Source organism: Mus caroli, chromosome X, assembly GCF_900094665.2.
Source record: "Mus caroli chromosome X, CAROLI_EIJ_v1.1, whole genome shotgun sequence".
Lineage (NCBI taxonomy): Eukaryota > Metazoa > Chordata > Mammalia > Rodentia > Muridae > Mus > Mus caroli.
The window spans coordinates 155,704,545-155,726,002 of NC_034589.1; the positions used below are offsets into that span (position 1 = coordinate 155,704,545).

At 39.5% G+C, this 21,458-nt stretch overlaps 1 protein-coding gene across 12 annotated transcripts in view; it reads right to left on the reverse strand.

The window, feature by feature from the left end:
- The window catches only part of Frmpd4 (FERM and PDZ domain containing 4), a 946,095-nt gene that overhangs the window by 131,561 nt on the left and 793,076 nt on the right, over positions 1-21,458 (reverse strand). For all 12 annotated transcript variants that reach the window (XM_029473443.1, XM_029473452.1, XM_021153413.2 and 9 more), the window contains 2 exons: positions 6,776-6,936; positions 518-620 (listed from right to left, as the gene is read on the reverse strand). In XM_029473443.1, coding sequence (XP_029329303.1) covers positions 518-620; positions 6,776-6,936 — 264 coding nt within the window. The remainder of the gene's footprint in view (positions 1-517; positions 621-6,775; positions 6,937-21,458) is intronic.

Sequence of the window (21,458 nt, forward strand, 5' to 3'; positions counted from 1 at the left end):
CTGCCTCTGCCTCTGCCTCTGCCTCTGCCTCTGCCTCTGCCTCTGCCTCTGCCTCTGCCTCTGCCTCTGCCTTTTGAGGTGAGAGTTGTGGTTTTGCTTTTATAATGGTATTAATTCCATTCCTGAAGGCTCCTCCCCCATGACATAATCAGTTCCCCAAAGGCCTCACTTCCTAAAGATATCACAATAGATATTAGGCTGCAAAATATGAATTTGGATCAGAGGAGGATACAAACATCCAGAGGAGGATACAAACATCCATGCCTCTCTGCCTCTGCCTCTGCCTCCCAAGTGCTGGGATTAAAGACATGTGCCATCACGCCCAGGTTGTTTGTTTGTTTGTTTTTATTAGTGCTCATTATCACGGACACTTTTATAACAGGAATATGTAGGCTCATGATTCCACACTGTATTGGCTCACAGAAAACTGTTGCTCTTCCATATAAGGCCTAAGAAACATGCATAAACCTCTGTGAGAAAGTATAATGAGGTACAGGTGAGTGCATATGTCACCTACCTGACCAGGTCGATGACTCTCTCTCTTGGCGCAGCGCTGACTGCTTCATCATTTATCATTACAATCTGATCTCCTGGGATCAACTTGCCTTCTGAGGGGCCACCTGGAGACAGATGACAACAAAACACACAAGTGAGAATTCCTTTGGCTACCCACCTAAAATTCCTTCCTCTCATTATGAGCAAATTATGCTTTCAGCAAAAGCATCAGGGCATTCTTTGGGACTATCTGAGGACCAGGTTACACTCTGACTTGTCAGGATTCCTGGGAGTGGGACTCAGGCATCTATGGATTTCTAAAACTTCAGCAGCAAGACTGATACAAGGCTCTCAGTTCTTCTCACATAGTTTTCCTTCATTTTATGAGTGTGGGTGTTTTGTTTGCATGTATGTTTGTGCACCACATGCGTGCAGTACTTGCAGAGGCCAAAAGAGGGAATTAGATCCTCTGGAACTAGAGTTATAGACAGACATGAACTGCCATCTGGGTACCGGGAATTAAACTCAGGACTTCTGCAACAGCAACAAGTACTTTTTTACCTTCTAAGTCATTTTTCCAGCCACCCTTTGTGTGATTCCTGAGGCAGCAATAGAAGAATCTCTAGATATAGCTTCACCTGTATTCTTCAACAACTACTAGGGCATGACTAGATTTGAACAAAAGTGCATGGATTTGTTCCTTTCAAGTATGGAGACATTACACTCAACCATAGGATGTTAGTAAAGGCATCTTATAAAATTTGGCTGTGTATTAAGTACTGTTGGGACAGGTTAGATGAAGTGGAGGCAAATTCTGTAGTTTTGATATTAACTGGAATCGAAAACAGTTTCATCACAAACATTTAAATGATTGCTTAAGAGGTTAAATGAGGAGGCCCTGGGGCTGGAGAGATGGCTCAGAGGTTCAAAACAATGGCTGCTCTTTAGGGAACCCTGGTCTAAGTCCTAGCAGCCATGAGGAGGCTCACACACAGCTGTCTGTAATTCCAGTTCCAGGGAGTCCAGTGATTTCTCCTGACTTCCTCCAAGAGCACCAAACACCCAAGCAGTACATAGACATACATGCAGGAGAACACGCATACATATAAAATAATAAATAAAATACAATAAATAAGGTCAGTGAAGAAAGATCCTACTTGTGATCTAAGATTTTAACAATAAATTTGTTCCCATGTCAGTAGCAGAGGGGTGGGGTTGGTCAAATATTTAACTTCAAGTGTGCATGGATGTGTGTCTATGCTCATAGGCCCTGATATATCATGGTTAGTGGCATTGTCTGCTGTTGACATTTGGGTAAATTGTTTATGATCAGTACAACAGCCAGGCCTAGATGTGATGGCCTGACAGTTCAGATGTCATGGGGTGTTTCTTTTTTTTCAGATAGATTCCTAAGAAGGGAATAAGAAACTAATGTTTTTTTGGGCAGTTATGCTGCCCACGGCTATAAGCATAATGTTTCACTTGGTAACCTCACTGAATATTACAACGATTCCTCGAACAAAATGAGAGAACTGAGCTCAGAAGCAACAGAATAGGCATGAAGGTACAATTATATCAGGATGCATTGCAAGTTCAGAGGGGCTGCTTTCTCTTTTGAACTCCCTCTTGCAAAACAAGACTTAAAGCTACATCTGTGTGAAATACACAACTGTCTTTAAAATTTAAAAGCCTAAGCAATTACTCAGATTATTCAACTATTTGAATTATTCCCCCATGTACAACTGGATGCAGTTACCTCCCAAATACTGGCATGGTGCTATGTGGTACTATATAATTTTCACCTTATTTCCAGAGAGGCAGCACTAGGCAATAGGTGTAGTTAGAATACTATCTTCCTAATAAGTTCACTACTCCTTTGTTTAAAATTGGGATGAATATTTCATGACCAGAACAAGAAATTCAAACTCATTTGGTTATTCTCCAGACACTCTGACACTTGGCATATGTGCCACTCGAAATGTACCATCAATTTGTATTTCTGGGGAGTGAGGAAATAGGGAACTTTAAAAAGCACTTATATAAGTGATAGAAAACATTCATTTTGCATCTCTAGGCACTGAGAATTAGTGTTTGCACACAAGAAATTCAGAAAGAGCACTTGAGAAACATATTCCAACCATCTGATTATGTGCAACCAGCCACACCTATTCAGTCAAGCAAATGGTTATAAATCAAATGCTGGTTAAACACAGAAATATTTTTTTTTTGACATGCTGTTTGAAGGGGGGATTTCAACTGTTTTGGTGAGAACACCACGTTCAAACAATAGGACATATTCTTAGGTTTCACCTGTGAGTTTTATCTGTTTTGGATGAGACCAGGTCTTGTTCCATAGCTTAAACTGTCTGGAACTCACTATGTAGCTCAGGCTGGGCTTGAATTTACAGTTATCCTCCTGGATTAGCTCCCTGAGTTCTGGGAGCACTGTCATGAGTCACTATATTGTTGACTTATTCCTTTAGATCAAATGGGAATATTCTTGGTTAACCAACGCAGCTTAAATCAAGAACTCTGGAAGAGGCAACCCACAAATCCTTCCCGAATATGAAATAATGGCATCCTTCAGAGAATTGTTACACCACCATTGCTATGATAACAGGGTTGTGCCCTATGAAAAAAATCTGATCATGTTACTAAAACCACCTGGGACTTGAATAGAGTCACTTTTATGATAGACAGTTTATCCAACCAGCACTTTGACTCAAAGATAACCAGAAGAAAGACTTTCTGCTCTTTTCACTTTTACTACTCTCTTCAAAATGATGGACAGTGGGTGTTATAATCTCTCTAAGCAAAGACGAGTTCAAGATGTGGAAAAAAAGAGAGTAGAGACTTTCCAGTGCTTACAGTGTCTGCTTCGGCACGTACAGAATTCTGTCTGTGCTATATGTCTGCATCATCTCTGGGAAAGCTGGTTTCTAGAAATATGAGTTCAAGAGGTCGCTTTCATTTCTATACTACCACAAAGTGTGTGTGTGTGTGTACTTGGATCTATATTATAAAACCTAAAAAGAAGCACTCATATTTGGAAAATACAATCCTCAGTAGTTTCAAACTCAGCATTCACAGGGTCAGAAAATACGAATCACATCTAATGAAGCATAAAGCCCTGAGGACAAAGTTAGGAGCTTTGTGTTGGCACAGCTTGGAATGAAACACTCTTATCAGTCCCCGTATAAAGTGCTCAGCTGTATTTGTGGTCCTTGATTCATCCAGGTTATGTCAAAAGAACAGAAAATTTAAAATTTAATCAACGTTAAAAAATTTATATCACTTCACTAGTTAACTTTTGTTTCCAATCATTGCCTGACTAAAAGGCTAGACACTTGAGAATTTATTAATAATAATCCAGAAGTTATGGAAGTATCTCTGTGTACATCCCAATAACTTGCTAAATTAGATGTTATGAGAATCCTCATAACATGGATAACACAGAAAATTACAACCAACTGAAAAGCAGGGGCAGGACATGGGTATTACAAAGCCTTATAATAAGAGCCAGAGACACTACTCAAATTTGAGTAGTATTACAGGAGAATCTGTGCTCTTTGTAAATGACACTTCTACATCTTGTGTGAATGTGCATGGTGCATGTATTGTAGGTTTTTGCGCATATGTATGTTTGTATGAATGTGGAAGCCAGAGCTTGATGTCTAGTGCTTTCTTCACCATTGTCCACCTGACTCTGAGACATAGTCCCTCACTGAAGCTATATATCTACTACCTAGCAACGAGTCCTTGGGACCTACTCTCTAGTCCTACCCCACTGCTAGTTACAGATGTGTGCTACCATGCTTTGCTTTACATGCAAACTTTGACATGCCTACTGGGGATATGAGCTCAATTCCTCTTGCCTGTATGGCATATACTTTACTCATTGAACCATTTCAATAGCCCCTAGAATCCATCTTATTATGTGACTATTATCTTACTATTGAGTTCTGTTACTGATTTGCAAAAGCTTCAGAGTAATGACAAGGGATATAAGCAGCATTTGTCCATTAAAATAAAAGCATAAATATACACAATAAGTAACCAAAGCAATTTTTTTTCTGGAAGAGTAGAGTGAGTCTATTGTGTTGATAGTGGAACAGCTTGAGGTACAGTGTACTATCATATTATAGCATTTAAGAGATGTGACATCACCTCCACTGAGATGTGGGTGCCTCTCACATCCCAGGTCTCTAGGCCTTTCTAGAGGTTTGCCCCAAGTCCCACCCCCAGCAGCTGCATATTTCCATTTATTCTCCTGAACTTGTGGGCTTTCCTCCTGTCTTTCCCCATATCTGATTTTGTCCCCACATTTCCCCTCCCTCTCCCCTCTCCCACCCAGCTCCCTTCTTCCCTCTGCCTTCTATGAGTTTTTTGTACCCACTTTTAATTTGGATTGAAGCATCCTCACTTGGGACTTCCTTCTTGTTTAACTTCTTAGGGTCTGTGAGTTGTATCATGAGTAGTCTGTAATTTTTAGCTAATATCCACTTATCAGTGAGTACACATCATGCCTGTCCTTTTGGGCCTGGGTTATCTCACTCTGGATATTTTCTATTTCCATCCATTTGCCTGCAAAATTCATGATCTTAGCCAACATGCCCAACAGTGGGGAGATGGAACCTGAAGAGACCACCTTCACTAGTTACACAGGTCTCCAGTGGAAGGATGAAGACACGAACCCAACTTCAAAACTTTTGACCCAAAGTTGTTCCTGTCTAAGAGAAATGCAGGGAAAAAAATGGAGCAGAGATTAAGGAATGACTGGCTAACCAGTGAGCAGTCCAAATTGGGATTCATCCTATGGGTGGGAACCAAACCCTGATACTATTACTGATGCTATGCTGTGCTTGCAGACAGGAACCTAGCATGGCTGTCCTCTGAGAGGCTCTACCAGAAGCTGACTGAGACAGATGCAGATACTTACACCCAAACATTGGCCTGAGGTCAGGGACCCCTATGGAAGAGTTAGGGGAAGGATGGAAGGAGCTGAAGAGACTTGCAACCCTGTAGGAAGCCTAACAGTATCAATTATCCTGGACTCTTGGGAGCTTCCAGAGACTAAGTCACCAACCAAAGAGCATATTTAGGCTAGTCAAAGTCCCCTGGCACATATGTAGCAGAGGAATGCTCTCTCTGGCCTCAATGGAATAGGATATGCCTAATCCTGTAGGGACTTGATTCTCTATGGAAGGGGGATGCCCAGGGGCACTTTCTCAGAAGGAAAGGGGAGGGAGGATGGGATGAAGAACTCTGGGAGGGAAGGCAAAAAATAAAGCATGTAATGAGAGAGAGAGAGAGAGAGAGAGAGAGAGAGAGAGAGAGAGGATATACACCAGTTAGTATCTGTTATGTAACAGATCATTCCAATAATTGTTCCTTTTCCCATTTGTAGTTTGTTAGGATTATCCAGGCCTTGCATAGCTGAACAGATCTGACTCAAATTACAGATTGGGTTGAACTGAGGTTCAGGCTTCAGGCTAACCGGATGCTACCCCAGGAGTTTATTGTGGAGTTGAGGCTGTAGGAATAGCAGCCTCCCTGGGAAAACATACTTTCTTACAGCCATGACAGAGTTCAACTATACACATGCATTTCAACCTTGTGTGTTGAGTGTATTCACCAATGTGTCATTGGCCAAAGTCATTTACTTGATCAATGCCAACAACAATGGGGCATAGGCGTTGCTTGCCTTTAGTGAAAAGGAAAGGATGTGTATACTTGTAAAATAATTCAACTGTCCCAGGAATAAATTATACTATAACCTGAATATGACATTATGTTTTCTATGTTACACCTGTTATGATGCCTGCCTATCATTATTTGCATTTGTCCTTTCAGAAGTGATGCAATAGTTAACAGTGATTCTATCAGTGTTTTTCCTGACCCAAGGATATGATGAATTTGGCAGTTTAAAGTCTTCTTGGAAATCAGGCATGGGCATACAGGCAGTAATGCTGCCATGAGCTTTATTTTAGGTAGGGTTACAGATATAATACTAAGCATATAGGGCAACATACCAAAGCTCTGTCTCCAAAATACCCCAATACATATACAAAAATACATACTTAAATATGAAAAATAAAACCCATTTTGGTGACAGATTTCAGCCTGTCTTTTTTGGGGGGAGGGGGTGGCAATCTTTTGGGGAATGGGAAAGTGTTGCTTCAGTTCATAGTCTGATCACTCACAGAAATGAACTGAAGTCATTCTTACTGGGTTTGACAAGTCTTTATGAAAGACCACAGAGTGGGTTTTAGATCCTTACCTGGTGTTACTGATCGAACGACCACTGGCTTTTCGCTCCCTGCCACGAACCCAAAGCCCAGCACAGGGTCTCTCCTCATCTCCACCTTTCGTGGAGCTGGGGGGATGATTTGGCAGCTGTCAAACCGAGGGTCATCAAATGGGATTGCCTGTGTCATGTGACTGTAGAAAAAAATAAGACAAGAGAAAAGTTATCAATGTGGCGGTTAGGCATTAGTCTTGAAATGAAACCTATTGTCCCTGATAGAGAGTAGGAAAGATTTAGAGACTCTTTTATGTTATATATATTGTTCCATGGGAACTCTGTAATGCCCATGTTAGGGCTTTGCACTGACTGTTCATACAATGTAAAATGCTTGTCCTACAATTATTTGCAGGCTGTACTGTTGCCTCTGTCAAATTTCTGTTCACATATTACCATCTTATAAAAGACTACCTTGGAATACTATTTTAATTTTTTTTTTACCTCTTTTCCCTTTTTAAATTTTCTCTCTCCACCAAGGCACCACTTACCTACAAATGTACTACAGAAGACATTTATTTTTATGATGATTTTTATTTTTACTGCTTTGCTTTCCACGACAGAAAGCCTTTAAGGACAAAATACTTAGTTGTCATGTTCCTAGAGCTGAGAGTGGAAGCTGGGGCCTCTTACATGCTATTCAGCTATAGTCCTAGTCTTATGAACTTAATTATAGTCATGATATGTCTCACCTACCTAGAACTGTGTCTGACCCATAGCAGGTTTTCAACAGTAAACTGAACTGATAACCAAGGGTAAAAAGTTACTTCTTTGTATAACACTATCAAGTTTTAACTGAAATGCTGACCCATGGTCTCATAAAGTAATGGACATTCAGCAGGAAGTATATATGGAACTTGAGCTTATCAAAGTTAAAATGAATTTCAGCTTATTTAATAATAAGTTAAAATATGGATGGTTTTAGTAGTGATGGCTTATCTTGGTACCAAATACATTTTTTCATTCTAAAAGGAACTAAGTGTTTAGGTCTTGACATTTACTTTGAGGGAAAAAAAACAATTTGAATGTTTTAAATGAATTTTCTCATTAACAGAAGTTTTAGTAATAATTCAAGCTTGAATATCATATGGCATTTGGAAAGCATAATTCTCTTCAGTGGTACAAGAAACTCTAAGTAAACTCAGTGACCACATGCAGAAAGAAGACATGAAAATGGAAGATTTGTTAAGAAAAATTGTTCCAGTAGGAGAGGGAGTGGGATGAGAGGAGAGGATAGAGGATAAAAAGGAGTAAGATCCATGATATAAATGTATGAAACCATCAAGAATAAATAATACTTAAAAATTCAAAGTGCTTTCAACTTAGAGTCATCCCACAGGTTAAGGGAACAGAACAATCATTGTTATAACATTTGACAACAATGAAATTAAAATCAAAACCATTAGGTATCTGCATGGGACTGACCTAGGACCTTTGCACATATATTACAATTGCATAGATTGGTGTTCTTGTGAGACTCCTAACAGTGGGAGCAGGAGCTGTATCTGACTCTATTGCCTGCCCTTGGGACCCTTTCTTTCTCTTGGGTTGCTTTGTCTAGCCTTAAATGAAGAGGAGGTACCTATTTTTATTGCAACTTAGTGTGTCATGTTTTCTTCATACCCTGGGAAGCCTGCCCTTTTCTAAAGAAAAATAGAGGAGGAGTGGATGGAAGCGGGGGAGAGATAAGAGAGGAGGAACTGGGAGAAAAGATGGGAGGGGAAACTGCAGTCAAGATGTAATAAATGAATGAATAAATAAATAGAAAAGTTATTTTTAAAAATGAGGTATCATCCCTCAAGTCCTCACGGCTGATAGGCCAGAAAATCTAGTCAAAAACTTACTCCTGCAACTCCTAGCAAAGTTTTCATTCATGATTGTCCAAAACAGCTTTCTTTTGAGGACAAGTAACTTAACTTTATTCTACATTTATTTAATTATTCTCTCTGTCTTTCTCTCTGTCTCTGCCCCCCTCTCGCGCACGCACATGTGTGTGTGTGTGTGTGTGTGTGTGTGTGTGCCTCTGTGTGTGTGTGTGTGTGTGTGTGTGTGTGTGTGTGTGTGTGTGTGTGTGTGTGCTAGGAAAACACAATTTTAAAATCTCCTTTAAATAGAATGTAACTGCTTGAGACATGGAACATGAGGACAATCAGAACGGATAAATGTGTTGTATGCTTTTTTTCTATGGCTCATCTCTGTTATGTGATTTATCTCTTGAAGACCTTACTGTGATGGAAGCTGTTTGACCATCTTCACAAGCTCTTTTCAAAAGCCATGACAGGAAACGAAATGAGTACAACAAAGAGGCCATGACAATGTGCACTCTAGATAACAGGAAAGGAGGACACAAATGATTTGGTTGGCATCTCTTATAGTAGCCCATTGGCAATTAAATTAGAATATTTTAAACATCTGTGGATTTATTAGATTCTTTCTAAGAAACAATAAAGTAACAGCATTTAAAGTTTCAATATATCATTCATTCAACAACTCATACTATTATAATTTAATAACAATATAATAATAATGACAGTTACTAAACATTAATTTCATACTAAGTATTGTTTGTTCTAAATGCTTTCCATATGTTAGTTTGCTTAATCCTTGAAGACAACTTTATAATATACTAATTTATTCATTTATTTAATTTATTAAACACCCACTGGGTTCTCCATTCTGGGAATATAAAAGGAAAGAAAGCAGACAAAAACAAAATGTTCATACCAGTTTATGGTTAGTAAGGAGAAAATTTACACAGAGAGTCTGGGCAGACAGCTACTAAATAAGGGTGCTGCAAATTGTTCTACCAAGGGCCAGGTTAACATTTGGAGGAGGTGCTCTCAAGACATGGGGATCATGAAGTGCAATGTACCTCATGGGAAGAAAAACATTCCTAGTGATATCTAGGGGCCAGTAAGAGGTAGGCTGTGGGTTTGAAGCCATGATGGGATAATAAAGGAATGATAGTGGAGATTCTACAGAGATGGTACAGGCTCATGTGTCTATTTGGTCTTTTGCTCTGACTAAACCAGTAACCCAATAGAAAGTCTGGATGTTAGCATTCTAACATTCTAAAATCGATGTTATCTAATGTTATAATGTTAGCATTCTAATACCCAAAGTCTGAATAGTATAGCATTCTGCTACTGTGTTGACAGCAGAAAGAATAGTACATAAGAAAAAGAACACCCATGGACCATGGCATCCCTTCTGACAGATCATAATCACTCACACTGGGGTGAGATGACAGAAGTGGTAAAGATTTGGGAGCTTTTTAATATTGTTGGAAAGCAACTTATGGATCAAGAGGGAACATCTTACTCTGGAACTTTTCTCCTACACAAATATTTTCTCTACAAGAATGGACCATGAGTACATGTTCTGATGCACCTATATCATGTCTTCCTATTTGCTCAGGAAACAGGTACTGAGTTCTAAGATGGACATTGAAAACCAGCATGATTGTTTGTAGTAAGACTTTGAAGTCAGGTGACCCGACTTTGGGTTCTAATCCACTGAATACTAGTCATATGACCTGCTTCCCTACTTCATACACCATTTAGAAAATGATGACAGTAGTTATAACAATGTCATAAGAGAGATGTGCAAAGAAAACAAGGCATGTAAAGCACTTACAAAATGTTTGGCACTTAGTGAGTGTTCAGAAAATGATGGCTCAACTCTCTGAGTAACATGCCTTGCATGTTAACAAGGCTTGCAATTAAAATGTTAGATCCTATGCAATGGTAGAATAAATGCAAAAAAAAAAAAAAAAAAAAAAAGACTTGAGATACCCAAGGCAGGGGTACAAAAAAGAGAATGGAAAACAAAGAATGAAAAGATACCATGTAGTACAGGGATAAGGAGTGAGCTGGCAGGATGGGAGTCATGAGAAGTTTTTATTTTTGCTCTGAGTCAGAGCTGAGGCAGGAAGGAGCCTTCCTTTCTTAGATACTGCTTTCCTGTGTTGGCATTATCTCATGTGGGGCCGCATAGCTGCACTGCTGTTCCCTATCCAAATTCATTACAAACCAAATGAAATGCATAGTTTCTGGCTGCTGCTAGTTTTTGCATTTGATGTTTATTAAAGATTTTTGATCCACTTTGTTTTGCTTGTATATCAAGGGGAGACTTCTGATAGCATTACCATTTTCTTGCTCATCAGTTTACATTTTCAGATTAATGATCTCAACGTTATCAGTCTCTCTTCTTTAGTAGACAGATTTGCACTAAGATATCTCCATACCATGAAATGCCAAGCTGATCTTTGTAGTAAGGCAAGAATCAAGGGAACCTGAACTTTTGAGATTTTTTTTCTTTGTGGTGGGGGTGAAGTTGATTGTGAGTTTTTTTAAGGAACTTGAAAGCCACATATTTTCACCTCTTGATCATGCTTCAGTAAATCCTAATGCTGAAACTATAAGAATACAGTGATGCAGTACATCAACCTTCATCCCTTCCCCAGGGTCCTCCAGCAAACACATACAGATAAGTCAGGAATCTATGACTTGAAAATAGGGGCTAATAATTGAGGTGGAAAATGTGCCCATCCAGATTAACTGAACAGTCTTTCTGTTTCTTGGGGGATTTCATTTCTAAAGGGATTGTGTGACTCCTGCTATAACAGTAAAAGGTTCATAAAAAAATTGCAGTGACTGGCAGAAAGCATACTAGAAGAAAACCTATAGTCTTTTCTTGGACTTGATGCACCCATTAGAGTCAGCAAGATCCTTTTGTTGAAATTTTGCTGAGATGGAAGATTCTTCTAGAATCTTTGGAAGAACCAAATTTAGAAACATCACCTTTGGTGTGAATATTAAGGTATCTGACCAGGCTTGTGATGGCAGGTTGGTCACCTGAGAGGTTAAGACTTGAACCGAAAAGGATATAAATAGGCATCTGTGCCTGAGTTTAGCATGATAAGGTGACTTTAGTACCAAGAAAGTCCAGTTGTCATTTCAGGAGAGTACCAGTCACGAGCATTTATATCCTTTTCCCATCTCTGTCCTAGGAGCACTAGCCTGTGTAAGAGAGCAAGGTCATCTTACTTCATTTACTAAGTTGTGCCCCCCTTCCTTTCCACTGCCTTTCATGGCATTCAGTGCAATTTTTCCATCCCTTGACTTTAATATAACTTTTGCCCAAAGAACCTAGATTTGACAAGTACAGATCCTTTGGGCAGATGTCTTTGCTGTTCTGTCCCCATAATGAGAAGCCAAAAGTGAGCTTCTGTACCTTCAGCCTGGTCTACAGAATGTACACATAAAAGACAAAGCAGAGTCTAAGGTTCCATGAATAGCTACCCATATGAGAGCTGCCCAGCCTTTAGGTGACCTGAATGAGAAATAATAAATGGTTGTGTTGAGTGTTATTACACTACATTGGAGGAATATGCATAAAAACTCATAGAATCTTACAGCCAGTGCTTTCAATAACATTTAAAAGGTCTCTCTCTCTCTCTCTCTCTCTCTCTCTCTCTCTCTCTCTCTCTCTCGATCTATTCTTCTCATATTTCACAAATAAACATATTGTAGTCAGTAACCACAGCAAGAAACTTGCTATCCTGATTAGGGGAACCTATCCCCTGATTTTCTCTGCAATCTATTCATTGGGAACTTCCAGCATCCCTGATAGCTTTAGGTAGTCTGAGGGGATTAGAATGGAAGTTTTCACTAACATCACTAAGCTAAGCAAACCAGAGTTCTCCAGCAATGAAAAAAAAGGCAATTTGGAAGGGACAAATCAAGCTCAGTGTGGGTTGCTAAAGTTGACATATTATAACAGAAAAGTGAGGTAGAGAAGACTCTATGGCAAGGTTTCCATCATGTCAGCATTAGGGTAATGTGACAAAATAATATATTGAAAACATCCGCTGTTCCTTTTCTCATTGAGATTTTTTTCTCTCCCATGTCTAAAAGAGATGATATGTACATTTCAGTTTCTTATTTGGGGGAGATGCCTTTAGTAGAGCTCAAAGTGAAAGCTGATTCCAAACCACTCTTCGTATGCACCGCCTCCCCCCCCCCAAAGTATGAACTACTTGGTGGAAGAAGATAAAGCCGAAGACTCCGGTGAAGAGCAGAAACATTAGAAGTAGTAGTTTGATGCTTTTCCTAAGAAGACAGCAAGGCCCTCAGAATGAGAGTAAAGGAATGGCAGAATCAGTGAAGTTCAAGAGACTACATGGGTTATCACAGGAATAGATAATGAAAAAGGAAAACATTGAGGTCTACTATGATTTCTGCTCTGCTAAAGATACTCAGACATTTTGAATCTTCAACATGATTATATATGAATGGCTAGCCCATAAGAATTCGATGCAGAATCCCAGTTCTGCACTCCATTTCTGGGAGACAGCTCAACCTGCCTTCGTGGAGGCCTGCTGCCACTTGCAGAAAAAGAACTGAGATACCCATGACCTAATCCCCCACCTGCTGGGCCCCTAGCAAGCTCAGCAACCCTAAGATTGACTTCATCCCCTCTGAGCTTATCATTTGGTCAACAACTCTACCTGCAATCCAGGATTTACACTTCATTCCAGGCCACAGCACAGCCTGCCTCCATGGAGGCCTGCTGCCACCCAGGACAAGAGGCCCTCTGCTATTAGGAACTGCCAGCTCTCTACAGTTCCAGAGGCTAACCAACATCAGAGACAACTGGGTGGCTAAAGGCTAGCACAAGAACACAACCCACAAAACCTAGGGCAATATGGAAACATCAGAACCAACCTCTTCCCTGGATATTCTAACATATCTGAAGAGCAAGACAATGTCCTTAAGTATCATCTTATAAAGATAATAGAGGAAAGATAAAAGAGGAAATAAATAAATCCCTTAAAGAAACACGAGGAAAAATAAAATCAAACAGATGAAGGAAATGAATAAAACTGTTCAAAACCTGAAAATAAAAGCAATAGACCTAGAAATAGAAGCAATAAAGAAAACATAAACAGAGGCAACCCTGGAGATGGAAAACCTAGAAAAGAGAACAGGAACCATAGATGCAAGCATCAGCAATAAAATACAAGAGATAGAAGAGAGAATATCATTGAAAGAAGGTACCATAGATATCTTGATAGATAAAAATTGATAGATGGATCAAAGAAAATGCCAAATCTAAAATGGTTCTAATACAAAACTTCCAGGAAATTTGGGACACAATGAAAAGACAAGAGCTAAGAACAATAGGAATAGAAGAAAGAGAACAGGGAGATCTCAAGAATGTCCTGCTGGACTTCAACAAAAATAGAAAGCCTATATATTATGGAAACTGAACAACTCTCTATTCAGTGATCACTGGGGTTAGAAATAAAGAAGTTAAAACTTTCTAGATTTTAATGAAAACATTTAGCACCACATACCCAAAACTTATGAGACACAATGAAAGTAGTGCTAAGTGGAAGGTTCATAGCAATAGGACTTCATAAAGAAATTGGAGAGTTCTCATCTTAACAATTTCAGTAACACATGAAAACGCTAGAAAAAAGAAGGAAACACACCCAAGAGGAATAGAAGACAGGGAATAATTAAACTCAGGGCTGAAAATATTCAGTTAGAAACAAATATAACAATACAAAGAACCAATAAAACCAAGAGCTGTTTCTTTGAGAAAATCAACAAGATGGTAAATCCTTAGTCAAATTAACTAAAAGGCAGAGATATGGTTTGCAAATTAACAAAATCAAACATGAAAAGGGAGACATAGCAATGGACACTGAGGAAATCGTACTTCAAAAGCCGATACGCCACAAAACTGGAAAATTTATATGAAATGGATGATTATTTTAGACAGATACCAGTTACCAAAGTTAAATCAAGAGCAGGTAAACTATCTAAATAGTCCTATAACCCTAAGGAAACAGAAGTAGTCATTAAAAGAAAGTTTCACAACAACAACAACAAAAATGCCCAGGGCCAAATGGTTTTAGTGCAGAATTCCACCAGACTTTGAAAGAAGAGCTAATACCAACACTCTTCAGACAATTCTACAATATATAAACAGAAGGAAAGTTGCCAAACTCATTCTCTGAGGCCAAAGTCACCCTGATATTTAACCAAACAAAGACTCAACAAAGAAAGAGAATTTCAGACCAATTTTCCTTTTAAACAACGATGCAAAAATAGTCAATAAAATATTCCCTAACCAAATCCAAAACACATCAAAGACATCATCCACCATGATCAAGTAGGTTTCATTCCAGGGTGTGATGGTTTGTATATCCTTGGACAAGGAAGTGGCACCATCTGAAGGTGTGGCCTTGTTGGAATAGGTGTGACCTGGTTGGAATGGGTGTGTCACTGTGGGTGTGGGTATAAGATCCTCACCCTAGTTGCTTGGAAGTCAGTCTTCCACTAGCAGCCTTTGGATGAAGACATAGAACCCTCAGCTCCTCCTGCGCATGCCTGCCTGGATATTGCCATGGTCCCATCTTGATGATAATGGACTGAACCTCTGAATCTGTAAGCCAGCCTAAAGTAAATGTTGATTTTTATAAGACTTGCCTTGGTCATGGTGTCTGTTCACAGCAGTAAAACCCTAACTAAGACACAGGGATTGAAGGGTGGTTCAATATATGAAAATCTATCAAAGTAATCCACCTCATAAACAAACTAAAAAAAAAAAAAAGATCATCTCATTAGATGCTGAAAAAGCCTTTGACAAAATCTAAAACCACTTCATGTTAAAAATATTGGAAAGATCATGTATATAGGGCATGTACATAAACATAATATAGGCAATATACAGCAAGCCAATAGCCAACATCAAATTTAATGGAAACTTAAAGCAATTCCTCTAAAATCAGGGATAAGACAAGGTTGCCCACTCTCTCCCTATGTCTTCAATATAGTACTTGAAGTTCTGTCTAGAGTGAAAAGACAACTAAAGGAGATGAAGGAGATATAAATTGGAATGAAAAAATCTCAAAGTACCGCCACCACTATATATATATGACTCAAAAATTCAACCCGAGAACTCCTACACCTTTCAGCAAAGTGGCTGGACATAAAATCACCTCAAAGAACTCAGTAGCTCTCCTTTATACAAATGATAAATGGGCTCAGAAAGAACTTAGGGAGACAACACCATTCAAAATAGCCACAAATAATATAAAATATCTTGGTGAAAATCTAACCAAGCATGTGAAAGACCTGCATGACAAGAACTTTAAGCTTTTTAAGAAAGAATTTGAAGAAGATATCAGAAGGTAGAAAGATCCCCCATGCTCATGAAATGGTAGGATTAACATAGTAAAAATTGTCATCTTATCAAAAGTAATATACAGATTCAATATACCACCCATCAAAATTCCAACACAGTTCTTTACAGACATTGAAAGAACAATTCTCAAGTTCATATGGAAAAACAAAAACCCAGGATAGCTAAAACAATCCTGTATAATGAAAGAACATCTGGAGGTATCCCCATCACTGATTTCAAGCTATACTGCAGAGCAACAGTAATAAAAACCAAATTGTTATAAAATAAGACAGGTTGATCAATGGAATTGAATTAGAGACCCAGAATTAAACCCACACACCTACAGAAACTTGATTTTTGACAAAGAAGCCAAAACTATACAATGGAAAATGGAGTACATCTTCAACAATTGGTGCTGTTCTAATTGACTATCTGCAAGTAGAAGAATGCAAATAGACATATATTCATCAGTCTGTACAAGTGGATCAAAGAAATCAACTTAAAACCAGATAAACTAAATCTAATAGAACAAATGGTGGGGAATAACCTTGAACTCATTGGTACAGGAGACAGTTTCTTCAACAGAACAGCAATGGTTCAGGTACTAAGATCAACAATAAATAGAACCTCATGAAACCGAAAAACTTTTGTAAATGAAAAGACACCATCAATAAAACAAAACAACAGCCTGAAGATTTGGAAAAGATGTTCACCAACCATGCATCTAACGCAGGGCCAATATTCAAAATATATAAAGAACTCAAGAAGTTATATACCAACAACACAATTTAAAAATGAGGTACAGAGCTACAGAATTCTCAACAGAGGAATATCTAATGGGTGAGAAACACTTAAAAGAAAATTTCAATGTCCTTAGTTATAAGGGCAGTGCAAATCAAAATGACTAAGATTCCACCTTATACTCATCAGAATGGCTAAGATCAGATTTCGAGGGTTAGCAAATGCTGGCAAGGATGCAGAGCATGGGGAATACTCCAACATTGCTGGTGGGAGTGCAAACTTATACAAACACTCTGGAAATCAGTTTCATAGTTTCTCAGAAAAATTAGAAGAGTTCTACCTCAAGACCCAGCTATACTACTTCTGCAATGTTCCACAATCCCAGAAGGATATTTGTTCAACTATGTTTATAATAGCTTTATTCATAATATCCAGAAACTGGAAAACAACCTAGGAGTCCCTCAGCTGAAGAATAGATAAAGAAAGTGTAGTTCATTTACACAATGCAATACTACTTAGCTATTAAAAAAAAGGATATCCTGAATTTTGAAGAAAAGTTGATGTAATTAGAAAATATCATCCTGAGAGTGATAACCCAGTCCCTAAATGACATGAAAGGTATGTACTCATAAGTGGGTATTAGCCAGAAAGTATGGGATACCCACATTACAATCCACAGGCCCAAAGTAGCTAAATAATGAGGGTCCAAATAAGGATGGTTTAGTCTTTCTCAAATGAGGAAATAAAATGGATATCAAAGGTAGATGGAGGGACAAGACAGGGTAGGAGAAGGGATGGGGAGGGGAGCAAACTGGGGTTGATCGGGTGTTGGCAGAGCAATGGAGAAAGAACAAAAATTGGTGGGGGTATCTCTAGGATGTACCAGAGACCTGGGATGATGGAGATGACCCAGAGTGCTATGAGAGCACCCAACGACTCCTAGCAGTGGAGGATATGAATCTTTAATTTTTATTATTTATATTTTTACATTCCAGTCATTGCTCCCCTATTGTTCAACCCTTCACAGTCCTTCATCCCACTCTTCCTCTGCCCTGTCTCCAAGAAGAGCCCCCTACCTGCCAGGCCTCTACTCTCCCTGGGGCCTCAAGTCTCTCACGGGTTAGGCATATCTTCTCTCACTGAGGCCAGGCCGTCTTCTGCTATGTATGTGTCAGAGGCCTCAGACCAGGTCGTATGCTGACTGGTTGGTGGCTCAGTGTTTGAGAGATCTCAGAGGTCTGGATTAGTTGAGACTGCTGGTCTTCATAAGAGGCCCAACAAGCAACCGACAGAGACAGATGCAGATACTTACCCAACCATTGGACTGAAGTCAGGGACCCCTGTAGGTGAATTAGGGAAAGGCTGGAAGAAGCTGAGAGGATATGAATCTTGAAATGGCCACTTCCTATAGGCAGGCAGGACTCCCAGAGGAGGAATAAGGACACTAACCCATCTACAAAACCTTCAACCCAAATTGTGATCTGCCTACAAGATGTATAGGGACAAAGAACAGACATGGAAAGAGTGACTAGCCAGTGCCTGGACAAAATTAAGGCCCACCTTGTGGGCAAGAACCAATCCCTGACATTATTAGTGGTACTCTGTTTTGCTTGTAGACAGAAGCCTAACTGTCCCCTGAGATGTTCCACCCAGAAGCCAATGGAAACAGATACAGAGAACCAACAGTCAAACATTAGATGGAGCTCAGGGAATCTTGTGGAAGTGTTGGGAGAAGGATTGGATGCTCTGGGAGTGGGGGATAGGAACTCTACAGGATGACCAACAGAGTCAATTAACCTGGATCCTTGGGAGCTCTCAGAGACTGAACCATCAACCAAAGAGCATACATGGGCTAGACCTAGGCAACCCACATATATGTAGCAGAGTGCAGCGCAGTCTTTACCCTTGTCCCCCAACAATTGGGGTGGGTGCTGTTCCTAAAGCTGTAGCTTGCCTGTGGACCCTGTTCCACTAACTGGACTGCCTTATCTAGCCTCAGTGAAAGTGGATATGCCTAGCCCTGCAGAGACTTGATGTGTTAGGGTTAGAGGATACCCAGTTGGGCACCCTCTCAGAGAAGAAAGGGAAGGGGAGAGGGAGGGGGAAGGGGAAAAATACTGTGTGAGAGGGGGACTGGGATAAGAGGGGCAGTGACATAGATGTAAAGCAAATAAATAAATAAATTACTAGAAAAAATAATTCAGCACAATAATTATATGTACATATACCAGGTTAGAAATGAGAAACATATGAGGGAAAGAAGTAGTCACAGATCAGAAGCAAAATGACTAGGTAAGCATACTTTGAAAGGAATGTTAGTTATGATAGGAGGGTTAGAAATTCCTGCTAGTGAACATCCTAAATGTGCCTGTATCCAAAGCTACAGAGGTCAAGGGGCAGAGCTACTTGGATATTTCTGTTTTCATGTCCTTGTGTTCTATTTCTTTTACCATGTATATGATTTTATATTCAATTTCCATGTTTTGAGCAAATAAATCTGTGCAAGTCTCTGTCCTTGGAGATCAAATGAGGCAAACCAAATTCCTCCACTAAAGATGAGTTAATCTTTTTAAAAGAAGTAACTGCATATAATGGGTTTTCACTGCACACAACAGTACGGCTCATGCTTTTGCCTTTGTGAACATGTATCTCATAGGTTTACAAGACCTTAACCTTTACTAATCAATTCCACAGGCCACTGTCAGTCAATGTCTACAATGTGTCAGAAGCATTTAAAGATTCAAAGCTTAGAAACTTACATAGTCCTTGAAAGCCAAGAGATTCCAGGATGATTAACCTTGCAATCACGAATAAAAAAACTTTTGTTGGAGAGTATCAGAATGCTTTAGAATAAGCAGGACTTCTTTGCAATGGCATTGACTAAATATGCAAAGTTTAGTTCATTTTAAAATAGTTTACAGATTTGATGTTACCTAATTAGGAGATATGAATAGCCCACCCCCCCCTTTAAAGCATGCAGCAAAACAAATTCTAATTTTTATGGTATTCTAAAAGAACACTGACTGAGAAAAATGTTCTGTGTAGTCTGTTGTAAAATGACAGTTCTTAGAATGGTATGTTATTCTCAAAACAGAAATAAGCATGTAGCCAAAGGAGTTGGGAAGTTGGCTTCATGGATAAAGTACTTCCTATGCAAGCACAATGGCCTTATATCCCAAAGAGTGAACATCAAAATATTGTTCAGTGGGGCCAGAAAGACTGCACTGTATTTACTGTTCTTACACAGGACCTACACTAGATGGCTCACAACTACCTGTTCCTCTAGCTCTAGAGGATCCAACTCCCTCTTCTGACATCTTTGGGAATGGTACACACACACACACACACACACACACACACACACTGAGACAGAGAGAGAGAGAGAGAGAGAGAGAGAGAGACTTAAAATGGAAAACAAAGCTTTGTAGCCTGGCATAACAGCACATACCTTTAATAATAAATGATCCTGAGGTTTTGATCTTAGACATTCTGACTGGTGTGAGGTGGAATCTCAGGGTTGTTTTGATTTGCATTTCCCTGATGACTAAGGATGTTGAACATTTTTAGGTGCTTCTCAGCCATTCTGTATTTCTCGGTTGAGAATTCTTTGTTTAGCTCTGTACCCCATTTTTAATAGGGTTATTTGTTTCTCTGGAGTCTAACTTCTTCAGTTCTTTGTATATATTGGATATTAGCCCTCTATTGGATGTAAGATTGGTAAAGATGTTTTCCCAATATGTTGATTGCCATTTTGTCCTATTGACAGTGTTCTTTGTCTTACAGAAGCTTTGCAATTTTATGAGGTCCCATTTGTTGATTCTTGATCTTACAGCACAAGACATTGGTCTCCCAGAGCTCCCAGGGACTAAGCCACCAACCAAGGAGTACACATGGCTCCAGCTGCATATGTAGCAGAGGATGGCCAAGTTGGACATCAATGGGAGGAGAGGCCCTTGGTCCTTTGAAGGCTCGATGACCCAGTGTAGGGAAATGCCAGGGCCAGGAAGCAGGAGTGTGTGGGTTGGTGAGCAGGGGTGGGGGGGTGGGGGTGGGAAGTAGGGGGAGGGGGTTGGGAGTAGGGGGAGGGGGTTTTCAGAAGGAAAGGGGATAACATTTGAAATATAAATAAAGAAAATATCCAATAAAGTAAAAAAAAAAATAAGTGATCCACTCTAAGGAAGCATAGGTAGCAAATGGACATCTGTAAGATCAAGCTGCATAATAAGAACCTGTCTTCAAACAAACAAAGACTTACAAAAACACCGGCTGTAGATGAAGGCACACTCTTATAGTCCTGCTGCTGGGAAAGCAGATAGAGAAGGATCTCTGGGCTTTACAGACAATCCAGTTTACCCTGTGTACTGACCTCCAGATCAGTGAATGAAACTCTTTTATTTAGGAAGGTGGATGGCATATGAGAATCAACACCTGAGATTACTCTGTGTCACCTGCATGCCGCTACCTAGAAAACCAATGCAGCCCTGGTGAAGTAGTGTTGACTACAGTAAATTGAGGCTTCCAAGTTAAATTTATACATAGTCCTTGTTGAAAAATTCAGTACATCTTATCATAGCAGAAAAATCTAAGGACGCTCACATGCCAAAAATGTAGTTGCTTTTAGAACAAACCAGTAGAGTGGCTAGAGAAATTTATTGTCTTCCAATAGAAGTTGTTGGCTATCAGCCAACAATAAACTTTATAGAGTGGTCTTCTCAGAAAAAAA